Genomic DNA, 16,692 nt, shown 5'->3' on the forward strand with positions numbered 1-16,692 from the left:
TTCCTAATTTTATAGAAATCATAAAAACGGAATGTTCTGTCTCCTTAAAGACTAACATTTTAGTTGACATAATCTTCTGTGGATTTGATGAATCTATGTAATCCAACGTGCTGCAACACACAAAAAGTTTGTTCACTATTAATCAGCATGTTTTGCTGAAAAAGATTAACATGGCTCCCTGCTACCTAGCATCAGTTTTGAAATGGTGAATGAAATGATGATGCTGGGTCTCATCATGTAGCAGCAATTTCTTGTAGTATCTAAAACCAGTAAGTATGCACATGAACATGTTTGGATGGAGAACAGTAAATTCTATGAGTAGGAAGAGAGGGCAAAAACTTTTGTGTACATTTACACAAATGGGAATATTTTCAAAATGTACAGGAACCAGAATTCAGTTAATTCTGTTATAAAATTTAATTTAATACAGAATGAACATTTGTGTTCCTTGCTAGTACTACAAAAAGTTGATTGATATTGGAATTTTTATACTAGTCTGTCATTTTTATTCTTTCAGATTCATTTAGCAGCAGTGAGTTCTAGTGCATACTGATGTATGTAAAATAAACTTATTTAAACCTCCATTTCTTTTATTTTTTTAAATAACTAGCACCCTCTTCACAGAACATTACCTTTAAGATGCCATCCCAGAACTGTCAAAAATGAAGATTATTTTAGTCTCCTTTTAGGTAAATTTCTTGCCTTATTTAATTGCTAGATTGCAAGAAAGAGAAACTAAAACAGCACAAATGTCACTGTTACAAAGAAAGGCCAGAGATCATTCCACCCTCTCTTCCTCCCCTGATTCTTATCACATGCTGGTGAAAAGCATTACTACCCTAGAGCAAATAGAACAGATGAAACCATAAATCATCACCTCTAAAGCTAATTCACACCTGCTTCTGCCCTCTTGCCCAAGAGATAGAACCTCTATGCCAGTGCTCCTCCAGGTGAAAAGAGAAAAAAAAGAGCAGAGAATTCACAAACATCCTCAGAAAAAATGCTCATTTCAGTGCAGTCACAGTAACTGTATGAATATATGTACAAGGTTTGGAGGTTGAATCTAGAGTTGCATAAACTAAGCACGAGAGTATATTTCTAGGGCAGAGGAGAGGGGGAAATTATTGAATGTCATCTCTTGCCCTCAGCTGTGCCTGAGATTTCAGTTTTCTTTTTTCTAAATTCACCTTCTGGGTGGTCTCTCTCTCAGCCACTAAGAGAACTGCATTTCCTATCTTTTCTCTTTTTCTTTCAAGAGGGATCTGCAGCTAGTCTGAGTCTCTATGTTTCCCCCCCCCCCCAAGTTAACTGTTTTATGGTATAGATGCTACTTCCAAGATTCATTTCTTACAGCATGTCTTTGCTGAAGGCATATTTCCTTTTTAATGTTTTTCTTCAAAATCATTCTTCATGGATGCTCCCTTGCTTGAATCCACAGGCTCTTTTTCTATGGAAAAGGTGCTAAATGGCTATTATTCTCCCATTAACCCTTTCATTGTCTCTATCCAAATTTTCCACAACTCTCTTCCAGTAGCCTTGAATGAATGTTGTAAGTGTGGCTTTGCACTGGAGTGTGCATCTGTGCATCATGGCATTTTTTCAATAAAAACCTCTTTATTATGTTAAATTGGAATTCTTTGTAATTTTCCTCCATAGACATTGGCTTCTAAGATCCTAAGAAAAAAGGTACTCACCCTCATGCAAGTCATTGAGTTTAAGATCATTTCCCAATTTCTAAAGAAGCACTACCATTGCTAGTGGGGTTCCTCAAGCCCTCAGCTTTATGAGTAAAACCTTAGTTAAATGACTACCATTTTTATGTAATACTGAATAACTGGAAGGGAAATTGATAAAATATTCCTATTTGTTAGTGGTCAAGTTAGATGAGATGCAGCTATGCCATTTTATCTCTAATCTACCGTAATCACAATCTTCTCTAGTTTAATAGGCCAGTTTGAACGTAAAGCTAACTTACAATTTAGCAGTATGAAAAAGAGACGCAATGAACCGTGAACGTATGTACTTCCTCCTCCTTTCACACAGCCTCAAAGAGGAGTTTGCAAACATTTGTTTCCAATTTAGATTAACTACAGCTTTCCTTGGGCCAGAGCTGATGGGCAGGAAAAAGGAGCTCAATCCTGATTTTTTCCCAAAAACAGATTGAAACCCTGCTGTCCACATGGACTGCTCCCAAACTGTGTTGCTGGGTAATTTTTTTGTCACTTCCTCACCATGCATGCATGCCATAGCACAAACATACTAACTGTGACCTCCAAGTACTTCCCACATTAACCCAGATGCCATTCCATTGGATGGCTGCCCCTTTGATCGGCCATAAAATTGCACATGCAATGCTCCACCTGTACAGGACATTGATGCCTCAATGTTTGGGTGCTACACTGGCACAGCACAATCATGGAGGCCTCCCATACATGCCTGCTTCACCCCCTTTCCCTGGTCTGTCTGGTTTGTGTATGTTGTAATTAAATCCATTGGACTTATTGCACTTCCATTTTTGTGTTTTGCTGCTGCCCTGCACTCACATTGGGCCATTTATACGCAGGCATGAAGTTATGCATTTTCCAGGTTAAGCCAAAGTATTCCAGTTTATTTTAGCCCCAGAACGTGGTTTTGTTTCAATTTCCACTTGCTCTTGTCATGTAAATTTCCTGCCTTCAAGCAGTTGGAAGCCACTTTATTTTGCCTGTCTATTTCACCCCTCATTGACTAAACATGGATAAATTGTGGTTCATCTTAACTACAGTTACCAGAAACAAGTTAAACACAGTTGAACTTCAACCTACTAATGTAAAGTCGAAGGCTTTCATGGCCAGCATCCATAGTTTTTTGTGGGTTTTTCGGGCTATGTGGCCATGTTCTAGCAGAGTTTCTTTCTGACGTTTTACCAGCATCTGTGGCTGGCATCTTCAGAGAATGACATTCAACCTACTAAAATTACAATTTTAAAAAACATAAGCCCTGCATTTCTAAAATATTTAGGCTGGAATCCTGTTGGGGCAGTAAATTAGTAGCTGTGCTCTTCCCAGGGTTGCACAGACAAAATCTGCCATGTCTAAGCAGCTCACTTTTCCTATGTCTCATTTCCTTCATTGTTGCTATATTTGTGGTCTATTTCTTTCTTCTGGCATGGTTAAAGAAACATAGGCCCGTTCCGCATGGGCAAAAAGTATGTGCTCGGCACGTACTAGGGTTAGAAAGAGACGTCCTTTCCGGACGCCCCTAACCCTAATACGCGCCAAGTACATAAAAAATGGTGGCGCCCATTCTACATGGGCACCGCCATCTTGACGTAGCAGACGCTTAGCATCCGCACGTCTCAACACCATTATGACTCCATAAGTGCGCCATTGGCACTTTACAGCGTCATAATGGCGCCGCAAAAAGAAGCCACTTTTTGCGGCTTCTTTTTGCTGCGCGGAGCAGCCGCACAGTTTGGCCACTGCAGCTGCTCCGCGCAGCAAATGGGGGCGTCGGCAGACCGCCCTTTTGGGCGGTCTGGAAAGCGCCATAGTGCCACATAATGCATCTCTTCAGGTTCTCCTCATGGATGCAGTGGTCTTTAGAAAGAAACTATAGTCAGCCCTCTGTATCCACAAATTCTGCATCTACAGATTCAACCATCCATTTGCCATTTTATATGAGGGACATCAATGTACAGTGGTGCCTCGGGTTACGAAATTAATTCGTTCCGCGGCTAATTTCGTAACCCGAAAAACCTTCGTAAGCCGAATTGCCATAGGCGCTAATGGGGAAAAAAGCCGCGGCTCTGCCGCGGCTCCATTTAAAACAGCGCGGAGTTTTTTCGTAACCCGAAAAAACTTTCGTAACCCGAAACAATAAATCCCTATGGGATTTATTCGTATCCCGAAAAATTCGTAACCTGGGTATTTCGTATCCTGAGGTACCACTGTATTACACCAGTGTATATAATGGTACTTGAGCATACACACAGAGGTGGATGTTCTGGAACCAAACCCCAGTGGATACTAAGGGCCACTGTACTTTCAGTTAACTGCGCAAAAACAAAGATGTGATAGGGCAGAAGAAGAACTCACTGTATCAGTCACAGAGATGAATAAAGTGGCACATTTTCAAAAGAATAAGGAAATGCCTTCACTCACTCTGCCCCACAAAAAAACAACTTCCAACATTTGATTTCCTGACTTGGTACTTGATCAGCAAAAGGAAAATATCAGCACAAAACCTATGAAAACTAAAATAATTATAAAAGCTACAGCCATCATTATCTTTAAAATGAAGACAACGATAAGCACCACTAATTTGTTTCTCACAACAAAGTATAAAATATCTGGTATCTTTGGAAGAAGTACAAAATATCTGGTATGTTTGGAGGAAGACTGCATCTTTTGTGGATAAAGGAGAATACAGAACATACATATAGAATGCAAATTTTGTATGTTTCTGAAGACACACTTGATTTTTTTTAACAGAAACCATATAATTTTTTCCAGTGGTATTTAGATGAACAAGGTAAGGACAGCAAGTCACTTTCTATGTAACACACAACATGAAGACAATTCACACACAGATTCAAATACTAATAGCTCACCAAGAAGAGCAGACATATTCTGAAAAATTCTCAGCAATTCTGAGGTAAGGCAGGGACTATTTTCTAATGTTACTAGCCTAGGGGAAAGGGGAAAATAAAATCAAACACATGTTGATACATTTTCAAGAATTAACAGAAACTATTAAAAAGTGAATCATTCCACACTGGTCAGCATTCAAATTCAGAAGTTTTCAGAATCGTCACTCACATTTATTATTTACAACAGTGATGAAGTATTCAGATGTTTATGCAACAAATAAATTAACTGCTAGGCAGAAAGGAGACAAGGGGGTTAAATGTGGGTTTCCCCCTATTACCACAGATCTACAGAGATTTATTAATAAATTGCTCTAAGTTTCTTGCCATACACTATCCTTAAAACAGCCCATAAACCTTTACTGTAATGTCTGCCTCTCCCTCTCATCTGAAGAACTTTAAGCTACTTGGCTCCTCTATTGTTCTATCCACCTTAGGAAGTGCCATATTGTGGCCAGTTAGTGTTCACTGATAGAAGAAATTTAGGCCTGTTACAGACTGCCAAAATAAAGCTGCTTCAGGTCTCTTTGGAGGTATGCTGTTTAAATGATGCATGCATCCTAAGAATTCGGAAGCTTCACCAAAGCTGAACTCCAGTGCTTAGGAATGGAGTGTGGCTTTGGCGCGACCTCCAGACTCTTAGGACCCATGCATCATTTAAATAGCATACCTCCAAAGAGACCCGAAGCAGCTTTATTTTGGCAGTCTGTAACAAGCCTTATTCCTCTTTATCCCCATCTCTTGCATGTAAGTACGGCACAACTGACAATAGCATTTCCAGGTTATTCCCATTTTCATTTTCTCCCGGAATGAGATTCAAGGCAGCAGTTTTTTTTTTTAAAAAAAAAAACATTATAATTTTAAAAAACCCTTAGTACAAAAGTTAAAACACAACTGATCTTTGGTTTTAAAATACACGTTTAAAAACAGCACTAAGATAGATGTTTAAAACATAGCCTATATTTTCACTGCAAAAATAATATAGTTTGACACCGCTTTAACTGCCATGACTCAATGCTATAGAATCCTGGGATTGATAGTTTGTGACAACAGACCTCTCATAGAATGCTAAATACCTCACAAAACTACAAATCTCAGAATTCCATAACATTGAGTTATGGCAATAAGCACTGTCAAACTGCATTATTTTTGCAGTGCACATGCAGCCACAATAAAATAAAAGCATTACACCTTCTCCGTTAAAAGATCCATCTGCCATAACATATTAAAATCCAAATGTATCCTTAAACAAAAAAGTCTTTACCTGCTGACAGCAGGCTAAAAGCCAACCAGACCTCTAAAGGAAGAGTTTCACAACTTGGGAGCCATTAAGAAGGCTCTTTCCCATGTTCCTACCAGGCCATGGGGGCTGAAAGAAAGCCTTCCCCTATAGATTTTAAAGCATGCTTCGGGTCAAATAATCTAGGCCAAAGCTGTATATGGCTTTAAAGGTCACTTTAATTTCTGCCTGGAAATCCAAAGATAGAATGTTTTGCTTTTCTCTTGCTAATAACACAAAGAGTTACCAGAGTTCCAATCCATCTTCTAGAAGATACACGTGTGGAGGCTGGGAAACATCAGTGCTTAGCTGAATAACAGGGAGCAGGAAAGGATAAAGATTCTTGCTGTCTGCTCCTAAGCCCTATGGAAATAAAAATATATTTTACTGTTGTATTTTAACACATACCCTTATTTTTTTACTTTAGATTGTACACCTCAGTCAGTTCTTTATTTTTAATTTAACTGATTATGTACAGTGATGTGTAAATTTACGGTGCTTTATAAATAAACTGTAATAAATAAATAAACAATGAAACATTCATAATATCATTTCAGTACTGTACTTGGTGTTATTTTTGACTCAAGATAGACTATTATTATACTTCCTTGGGTGCCAAATTCCTCTGATAATTGTTTACTTATAAATTACTGAACTCTTATCTATAATTTGTTATTTTCACCATTAATTTCCCATCTCATCTCCATTACTTTTATACCATTTATTCAATTAAAACTCACTTTCTTATATCCTTCATAATCTACTTATCTAGTCCTATACTTATACTAATTATCTATATACTTAAACTCATACTATATTAATTATTCCCTCACTGCACATGAAATATCATTTATATCATTTTTCCAAGGCCAAGTGTATTTCCTCAGTTTTTTTCTTTTCGGATACATTCCTTCCATATTTCCCAATTTTTGTAAAAAATTTCTAAGGATCCATTCTTGACTAAGTATGTTAATAATGACAAATGATGAATTTTATTTCCAGAAATTTGTATGTAATATTCTTGTACTTTTTAATATTCAAATATTAAAAGAATTAAACAGATTATTGGAAGTAAAAGCTTCAGAACAGAATGGTCCAATCAACAGAGCACTACAAAAACTACATGAGTGACTATTATTAAATAAAAGATAAATTTTTTTTTGGAGAAAACATAGTTGTTGTGAACTGTCCTCAAGTTGACCTTGACTCATGGTGGCCCTGTGGATGAGTATGAACTCATAACTATCAGGATGAGATACAGCACTGTATTCTTTAGATCAAAGAGTAGATGCAAAAAAACTGCTTACTCATCATAACTATTTTATTTCTCTAAAATACAACTGCTCCAATTCTAGTTGAAACCCAAAGGAGATAATCAGCAAGGGGTAAAGTATACATCAGTTCACACTCAGCTGTTCCCAGATGTTACAGTTTAGGTTAGATCGAAAGGAGGTTTTTTTTTAACTAGAGCCATGACAGACTGCCCTTTCAAACAAGGAAAGTAATCACTATGTGACTAACATCTTTTTCTGGCAACAGTTCCTTATGATTTTCACTAATAGAAAGAATTAAGCTAAATTGGATTTTATTTGAAAGTCAGAATACGCTTCCAACTGCTCTGCAGAAATAATACAGGTTTATAACACTTTAAGTGCCATGGCTCAATGCTATGGAATTCTGGGAACTGTAGCTCTGAGAGATATTTAGCCTTCTCTTTGAGAGAGCTCTGGTGCCAAAACAAATTACAGTTCCCAGAATTCCATAGCATTGTGCCATGGTAATAAAAGTGGTGTCAAACTGGATTATTTCTGAAGTGCAGATGCAGTCTAAGGAGAAGGTGTTATATGTTCCAAGCATATTCAATCTTTCCTAAGTAACTCATAATTTGAACCTTGAGTTTCTTAATCTACTACTCAGTAGTGAGGGAAAGACTCTACATATGCAAAAAAGGACATATCTTTACTTTTTTACAAACCATATATTTTAGAACAGCACTGTGACTGGGTGGGGAAGCAGAGATGGGTTGATGGAGGGGAGGACGAGGTGGAAGAGACGGAGGAGGTGGAAGAGCAAGAAGAAAACTCTTGAAGATGAGAAACAGCTGGGGTGACGGCGAGAGAGGAGATAAGGTGGGAAGGGTGGAGTCTTAGAAAGGAGAGGGCTGGTGAGCATAAAAGGAAAGGGACAGGTGGCCGCCGGGAGGAGGAGTTGAGGAAGATGGGAGCATGCAGAGGTGGTCGCGAGAGGGACAGCGGAGGTGACTCGCAGCCCAGGAAGGGAAGGCTGGCCCATGTCCCTGCAGCACAGCAGAGGGAGACCTCAAGTAGACTCCCAAGGAAAGGTGCTCCTAAAAGACTCTTGCTGGGATGGGGACTTGGGCATTAAAAGAGGAGACTGATGTCCTTACCCAAGAAACAGGAATGAGGATACTTTGGAAGGCACCTGGTGGGATGAGAAAGGGCAATGCTGGGAACACGGGCCTGGTCCAACCTTGGTAGAGAAGGCAGACGCCAAGGGAAGTGAGAAGTTTGGTCGGCGGCGCTGGGCAGACAGATTTGTCTATTGTAAGGATGAAGTAACCCACAGCATATTGCTGTACTTTGAGTTAAGTTGGAGTTACTCTGTGATACTATGTATTTATTAAAGTTTGTTGCACTACAGCATGTGGTCCGCTGGTTATTGAAGATAACATGGATCCCCTACCATACCCCCAGGAGCTCAGGCGCAGCCCACAAGCACTGATACTGAAAACAGTTCCCATAGCTGAGTTCTTAGAAGATCAATGCAATTCAATACAGACAATAAATGGTTGTTGTTGTTGTGTGCCTTCAAGTCGTTTCCAACTTCCTGACTATCATGGTTTTCTTGGCATGATTTGTTGTGGTTTGCCATTGCCTTCCTCTGAGGATGAGACCTTGCCCAAGGTCACCCAGTGAGTTAAGAATAGCCCAAACTAGTCTCTAGCTAAATTGACCATAAAAGATTATGTATATGTGTTATCAAAGTTGTCAAATAATGTGTTTCTCCATGAATATGGTGTAGTCTTTGTGCAAACTTCCAATATTAGAATATTTAAAATGAGTAATAAAATGGACTTTTTGTTAAAACATTGTATTCCTCATTCTAAAAGAAAATATTCTATAATCCATTTTCCCTTTTTTCTTTTAAGACTTTGGGAAAAAAACTAGGAAAACCAGCTCCCCGCGCGTGCCCCCCCCAGGTTGTTTCCAGGCCTTCAAAACTTTAGTCATGGCACTGCCCCATGAATAAGCTTCCCCAAGAAGTAGAATTTTACATTTAAACTAGGGTGTATATCAGGCATGCTTCCAGATGATGTTGCACTCCAATTTATAGCAGTCCCAAGCAATGAATACTGGGAGTTGCAGTACAATATCAGGAGGGCCACATGATTCTCGTCCCTTACAGAGGGCCACATGATTCTCGTCCCTTACAGAAAACAAAATAAAAACAAAGGATCTCTGAGATTCTAAATCTAGAGATTAAATCTATGCTTCAAAGCAGAGAAGATATGAAATAATAGCGTCAGCTGAAAAAGGGAGGGAGGGAGTGGATATTACTCAGTTCAGACCTTCAACAGTTTGTAAGTATTTTGGAGGGGTATCCCTCCCTGAAATATACAGGAGCAGTTCAGGAGGAAAGAAAAGAAAATGATACTTTCCCATTCTTCAGTACCACCTCCATTCCCTATATATAAATGAAATAGTCAAGACTGGAATCAAGTCCTAAAGCGGAGCATCTGGGATTTATAAAAGATATTTTGGCATTTGCCTGTTCCAAAATGATTCAGAGCACTCCTCTTATGAGGATGGGATATATTCCAACATTTTGCTGCAAATCCTCTCCTGCTATATCTATTTTATCAGGGATACTAATAACATACAAATCAATAAGAACAAAGGAGAAAAAGAGAAGATTCCAAATATCTCACCTGGACAAGATGAATTAGAGTAGTGAGTATAGCACATCTCAACATATTGTGTTCTTCACTTTGTTTCCAAAGGAGAGGTAAATATTGCACCAGGCATCCTACATAAGGCCTTATCTATAATGAAAATACTGTATCATTTTAACACGTTAATGACTTTGTTTTGGATTTAAATTAGATCTCAGTTTTTACAAAGTCCTGAATCTAACTGCCAGTTCCAACTACAATAAACCCATTGTACCAACTGCTGAGCGGTACAACAATATCTATGTAAACTTTTTTGAGTCTATGGGTTTCTTTGCCAGCCCACATATTGGTTTTCTGCTGCCATCTCCTTCTCCTCTGCTTCCACTGCTGCTGCACACATGGCTAGACTCTCAGGAGCAGCAGCAGAAGGAAGAGAAAGAGGAGCAACAGCAAAGCTACATTTCCCCACACTGCAGGAGCTGGCATTTGGCTAGGGCAGAAATTTCCTTTTCCATCCTCTCTTCCTTCCCTCCTGTGTTTTTTCTTCCACTAAGGCACTCCAGTCAAACATGAACTCTTGCAATGCAGGGAGGTGAAGATTCACTGCTGCTCCCCCTGACAGTCTGTGCCAAGTGTTGCATCTCTGTGCAGTGGTGGCAGAGGCAGGATGGTCTCAACAAAACATGTGGTGCTGGTGGTTGGTGACTAGATGGGTGGAGGGGAGAAAAGAAGAAAGACTTTGATGGAGGATGATGGGAGCGTAATAGAAAGAGTGTGTGTGTGTGTGTGTGTGTGTGTGTGGAAGCAACAAGCATTAGCCTGGCTTGAGAAACTGCCTTGTGGAAAAGCAAGCTTGGGTTTGTACAGATAGGTGAGGAGGTGGTGGAACCTTTTTTTTTAAAAAGGTTTTTGTTTCTATTATTATTTGGCCTATGTGTCTACACATTTAGAGATTTAACTGTTCAAGATAACAACTTACTTGTATATTGACTCTTTCAATTACACAAGAGAGAACATGAAGAACATGCATCTTTGTATCACACTCTCTCACTTCTTGAAGGAGCTGAAATAGCAGGGTAAACATAGATTCCAGATACTATAAGAGAAAAACAATAATGGTCTGAATTAGTAAGGACAGTCTTATAGATCTTAACTGATTGCTCAGTTACTCTAGGGAACCATCAGTTTAGCAAGAAATATAGCCATGTTCTCTTCCCCTTGAACAAAAGTTATACAGCATCCCAGAGTAAATTCTGTCACATCTACCACAACTACCAGCATGCAGTCCCTTTCTGTTTCAAACACCACAATGATCCCAAAATGCCATATAAGTGCAATTGCACCTTGTTAATGAGAAGTAGAACAGGTGTGACATTTTAGTTTGTACAATGACATAAAATACTTTATTTCTACACCTATGATGGGAAACAAACCAGACCACCTTTCAAGGAAATTATAAATATCATGTAGAATTTGGAAATAATTTTTTCATTTCTTAAGAAACATTGGGAACAGTCAGATATCAGAATTCTAAAGTAGTAGGAACAGCGTAACAAGTCAGAGAGATTCAGTCCATGGTTTACTTAGTTTAACAGATGAATGTACTAGGACCCGGTATTTTGGCTTATCACTCCTTGAACAATAGAAGAGGAGGCAAGGGGGAAACACCAGAACAAACCATTATTTCTCTAGCTTATCAGGGAAAGATAAGCCCAAGTGTTAGGTCCTGTTTGGTTAAGATATTCTGCTAAATCAAAAACTTCTTAGAGAGTCTTGAACCCAAGGAGACCAAGTTTTGGTAAGCAGATTTATTGCTTTCACATATCAACTGCATCACCTCACCCAGTTTTTGAAAATTTAGAACAAGGGACATGATTTGCATCTTTTTGGAGCCTATTTCATTCTATCCCATAACTTTACATCTTTAAACATGCTTTATACCTGAGGCCTCAATACCACTTGGTACTGCACCCAAAGAAGTGGTGTTTATATCCATGAAAGTTCATGCTAAAATAAAAACCAGTTACTCTTAAGGCCATTGCCACATTCCGTCACCCCTTCTTTTTATGGAAGGTCTGTGATTTGCTTAGCTGATCATGGTTCCAGTCAGAAATCAGGCAGTGGGGCAGTAAAAACCTGCTTTACTGTGATGTTTAAACCAGGTCCCTTTTAGATTCTAATCATTTTACAAACACAAAAAGGATTTTTAATTTAAATTGTCTCCTTTGCTTTTTAATTTAGTAGATTTGAAAAACATGCACACCGCATTAATTGTTGCAGTGTGAGGATTCTGAGTATTAGAAAACATAAATAAAGGAATATTTTTATTGAGCAACGCTTTAACATTAAAGGAGTACGTCATACATCCTTCTGCTGAGCTATTTACCTACTCTTACAAAGAAAAATACTTACTGGCAAGAATTGGTCAGTCCTAAATTCGAAGTCATCCACAGGTAAAAAGCAGTTAAGAAAAACTGAATTCTGTGTAATGAATACTTTGAAACAAGCACTATCAAATCAATAGCTTCTCAGAGATCTGCTCATATTAGAATACTTTAAATACAAGAAAGGATATTAAGTTTCAAAGTTGTAGCTGTCTCAATACGAACCTGAAATATATAAATATAACTGAATCAAAACATAAACTGGGGCGCATAGCCTGTCTGTTTATGTCAAAAATGAGATACATTCAATCATGCTTATAATTGCAACATTATATCATTTTACTTTATGTTGATTTTAACCAACCACATAGATGTGGAACAATAAATTCAGATAATTAAAGAGCTTATAATTAAAATATTATTAGTTTTCAAAATCTGTTCTCATCTTAGTACACAGGTCATGCACATTAACTACATTTATCATATTTTAATGTATTTATTTTTTATTAGAAATATATTTATACCACTTTTCATTTGGAGAAATCCCCAAATGCTTTACAAAAGCATCATAAAGCAATCCAATAAAACATAATAATAGAAAGTAAAGGGGATCTTAAAATGCTTCAATGTAAACCCAAGTTAAAAAGAGGCATTTTCTGTAAAGCACCTAAAACATGCCATTGCTGAGGACTGATGTAGTGCACATGGGGTGGATGCCACCACAGAAGACCCATCTTCATTCTGCCACCAAAAAGAAATATATAGGCTGCACTGCAGACAACAGGGCCTCCTTGAAGGCAATATTGATCTTGGACACTGGTATAGAGATATTCCTTTATACAAAATGGTCTTGAATTATATGGGAGTTGGTATACTACTGTAAACACTTCAAAACTCACTCTGAAGCAGATAGTGTTTACTCTATACCACAAGTATTATATGTATGAGGTAAGGCACCCTAATCTGTAATCCAGCCATTGCACTTTGCACTATACCCACAGCTTCTGAGCCAGCCTTAACAGTTCCCACACATTATACTAGTCCAATCTCAAGGGTATTAATTGGCGCCCTCCTAATATGCCACACTCTCGAACACTTGCATCAAAAAGAAATATCTGCCATGAGGGGATACAAACTTCTGCATCTAGGAAGTGTTTTTCCTCCCCAGAAAAAAAGCACCCCTTTCTTATGTAAAGTGGTGATAATTCCACATGCCATGAACTGACCACTCCCTGAACCCATCAAAAAACACTCCCAGCAAAAATGTCATGGAGACATAAAGGGGTTGAGCTAATACAAGCATCTTGTCTAAACCCTCAGGACAACTGATCCTACAAAACTATCCAAGATAGTTGGAAACCTCATTTGGCTCTAAGGAAGACAAGCAATGTGGTCCTTCAAACCCCCTGTAAAGTCACAGCAGTTCTTCAGGGGTTGTAGCATTACAGTTGCCAAAACAAATGTTAGTAACCTCCATCATACCCAGAAAACCTCTGCTGAACAGCTCCTAAAGGTGAGGACAATGATATCTCTATGAATCATAGTGACCCTTCCATCCTTCTACCCTCTGTTGTTGCTATATTAACTACCCTATGGAGGACACTACTCAATTAGATTATTGCCACCTAGTTTGCCAATTGAGATTTTAGTAATAAACTGCAGTTGGCTCTCTTATCTGTCATTAAACCATGGATATGTGTCTTGTTGCAGGCTATACTGTATCTGAAATACAGTATAACTGCATAAAAACAACCAACTGCATAAATAACAACCAAAATGGCACTCAACTTTCAAAATTAAGGACAAAGGTGAAGTGTATTTGAAGTTCACATTCTTTGTTTGGTACAGATGTTACTCTGACTCAGAAGAGATAGAAAAAAATTAATATTGTGAAATAACCCTCTGGTGGGAAATTATTCAGTGCAATATAGGTTTGCTTCAGATTGATATGCCTTGCAGCATGTCTTATCTTTTTTATTAAAAATGTTACCCTTTTACATGGCTTTTCTTCCAGCTATTTGAATTATCTGCCAGCTAGAAATTCCAATTCAGAGGATGTAAACTACATTATACCTATACGTTCTAAATTTATTTTCATAACAGATCACAACCTAAACAAATAATGGAATAAAGATACTTTGTCTATTTTAAAATAAAATAAAATAAAGAAGCATATATCTATTATTTTCTCAAAGACAAGTCAATGGAAGAAATACATGCACTAAGTAGTAGATGAACATACACATGAAAAGGCATGTAAGGGTTTGACCTTGAACAAAACAATATGACAATGGTTAAAGGCTACTAATCTAGCTTTGGGTAAAACTTGAATAATGCACGTGTGCTTCTAAAACTTTTCAGGCTCCTAAATATAAATGACAAATAAAAATTATCTGCAAACTGGAAGAGAAAAGTCTAGATAAATGATTTTTTTACAAAAAATTATCAAACAGACATATACATACCACTAAGTCCTGGTCTTGAAGCAAATTACAGATTGCTTTATACAACATAGGTCTCATGTCAGGCTTGAATTTCACGGAAATCCACTGTCCAATTAGCCAGATTACTCGCCGACGTATTGGTTTATACCTTTAAAGCATAACAACAATTATCATTTGTGGTCTGGATTACTAATATTAATTGAACTGAAATGTTTAAGGGACAATGGCCAACACATTTTACACTAATTTATAATGTTGACCCATAAAATGTGAATACTTCTTTAAATATAAAAGATAGGAACTTGGATTCATGTATGGTGGAAATGTCCAAAACTAAAACTTTACTGGAAAACCGTACAAAGAGAAATTGAACAGATGTTACAAATTAATTTTGAAATGTGTCTGAAAATGTATTTGTTAAACATGCTAGACAAATTTTCTACACAAACTAAGATCAAGCACGGAAGAATCTTACTATATTTAGTAACTGCTGCCAGAACGACTTTAGCCCAATTTTGGAAAAATCATGAGACACCTGATGTTGAAATATGGTGAGAGAAAGTTTTTGAAATGAGGGAGATGGACATTTTAACAGGTTGTTTATCTCATAAAGACATTACAGCAATAGAAAAAGAGTGGGACCCGATATTGATAAAGTGTAGGTATAGACAATAAAGGGTGCAGGTTACGATATGATAAACGCATCTTATGTAATTTTACGTTTGATCAGTTGATTAGTAATATACTTTGAGGTAACTTTGAGATAACAAGAAAACAGTGAATAAGGGAAAAAAGAGAAGTGTGACAACACAACGTACAGAGTTGATTTCAAGGCAACTATGGAAGTATTTGTACAATTTTACAATGTATTCTCTGAAACCATGGAAGGGTATATACAGTGCGTCCTTGCCTTACACAGGGGATCCGTTCCAGATCCTGCCGCATAAGGCGAATTCCGCCTATGCTCGAGCCCCATTGGAAACAATGGGGCTCGTGCGCGGTGGCGCGGGGCGCAACAGGCGCATGCGCCCATTCAAGTCCGCATATGGCGCGCCCGCATATGGCGCAGGCGCACTGTATATCCCTAACATGGTGAAACGGAAACTTTTTTTAGCTTTATGTAAATAAAATGTTTTATAAAAATAAAAATTAAAAGAAAAGATTGCCCAGCTGTCTCATTCCTCTTGAGCCCATCAGACTTCAGCAGGTTTAAAATATTTCAAGATTCATTCAATTTTTTAAATTTTTTTAAAAAATTAAGTTATTGAATTTATAGCAACAGCAAAGAAAAAACAAAACAGACATACCTGATATGAGTGACTTGCAATTCTGCTAGTAGCTGGTTTTTAAACCACAGATCAAAATCCACACTGTCAAATAGTTCATATGCTGCCAGTCCAACTGCATTGTACACTGAAAAGGCAAACATTAAATCTAATTTTGAAACAATCTAATTAATTTAAAAATGTATTTTTAAGGGTTTTTTCCCATAAGAACTGTTGTTCATGACTCCACATACCCAATGTGTGTGCATGTCCACTGTGCTTAGTACAGTTGCACTGGCCCAAGTATAAGGAAAGAAAATCCACATTCGATTAAAGGCCAAACGATTCTAGCATCCTGTTCCCTGAGCAATCAGTCAAGTGCTAATGGGGATCCCATAATGACAGCATGAACATGTGTTACTGTGGAAGGGAAAGCCCAAAGTATCTAAAGACCAAAACACACTGCAAAAATAATCCAGTTTGAGACCACTTTAACTGCCCTAGCTCAGTGCTAGGGAATCCTGGGAATTGTAATTTGTTGTGGCACCTGAGTTCTCTGACAGAGAAGGCTAAATGTCTCACAAAACCACAGTCCCCAAAATTCCCTGCCATTGAGCCAGGACAGTTAAAACAGTCTCAAACTGGATTATTTCTGCAGTGTGTTTTGGACCTAAAATCTCTGAGTTTGGTCATTTACAAATATATAATAAATGTACGTGATAAAACAGAGGGGACAGTGAGAACACTGCAAAAGCTTGAGGAACCAGAGGTAACAGAAGA

General features: G+C 37.9%; 1 protein-coding gene across 1 annotated transcript in view; it reads right to left on the reverse strand.

Annotated features, from left to right (window-relative positions):
• Positions 1–16,692, reverse strand: part of IPO11 (importin 11) — a 98,437-nt gene that overhangs the window by 48,540 nt on the left and 33,205 nt on the right. The window contains exons 14-21 of the mRNA XM_042447824.1: positions 15,955–16,060; positions 14,669–14,795; positions 12,395–12,428; positions 12,232–12,272; positions 10,799–10,915; positions 9,856–9,969; positions 6,154–6,269; positions 4,592–4,668 (exon numbers count right to left, since the gene is read on the reverse strand). Coding sequence (XP_042303758.1) covers positions 4,592–4,668; positions 6,154–6,269; positions 9,856–9,969; positions 10,799–10,915; positions 12,232–12,272; positions 12,395–12,428; positions 14,669–14,795; positions 15,955–16,060 — 732 coding nt within the window. The remainder of the gene's footprint in view (positions 1–4,591; positions 4,669–6,153; positions 6,270–9,855; positions 9,970–10,798; positions 10,916–12,231; positions 12,273–12,394; positions 12,429–14,668; positions 14,796–15,954; positions 16,061–16,692) is intronic.

Source organism: Sceloporus undulatus, chromosome 2 (genome assembly GCF_019175285.1).
Source record: "Sceloporus undulatus isolate JIND9_A2432 ecotype Alabama chromosome 2, SceUnd_v1.1, whole genome shotgun sequence".
Lineage (NCBI taxonomy): Eukaryota > Metazoa > Chordata > Lepidosauria > Squamata > Phrynosomatidae > Sceloporus > Sceloporus undulatus.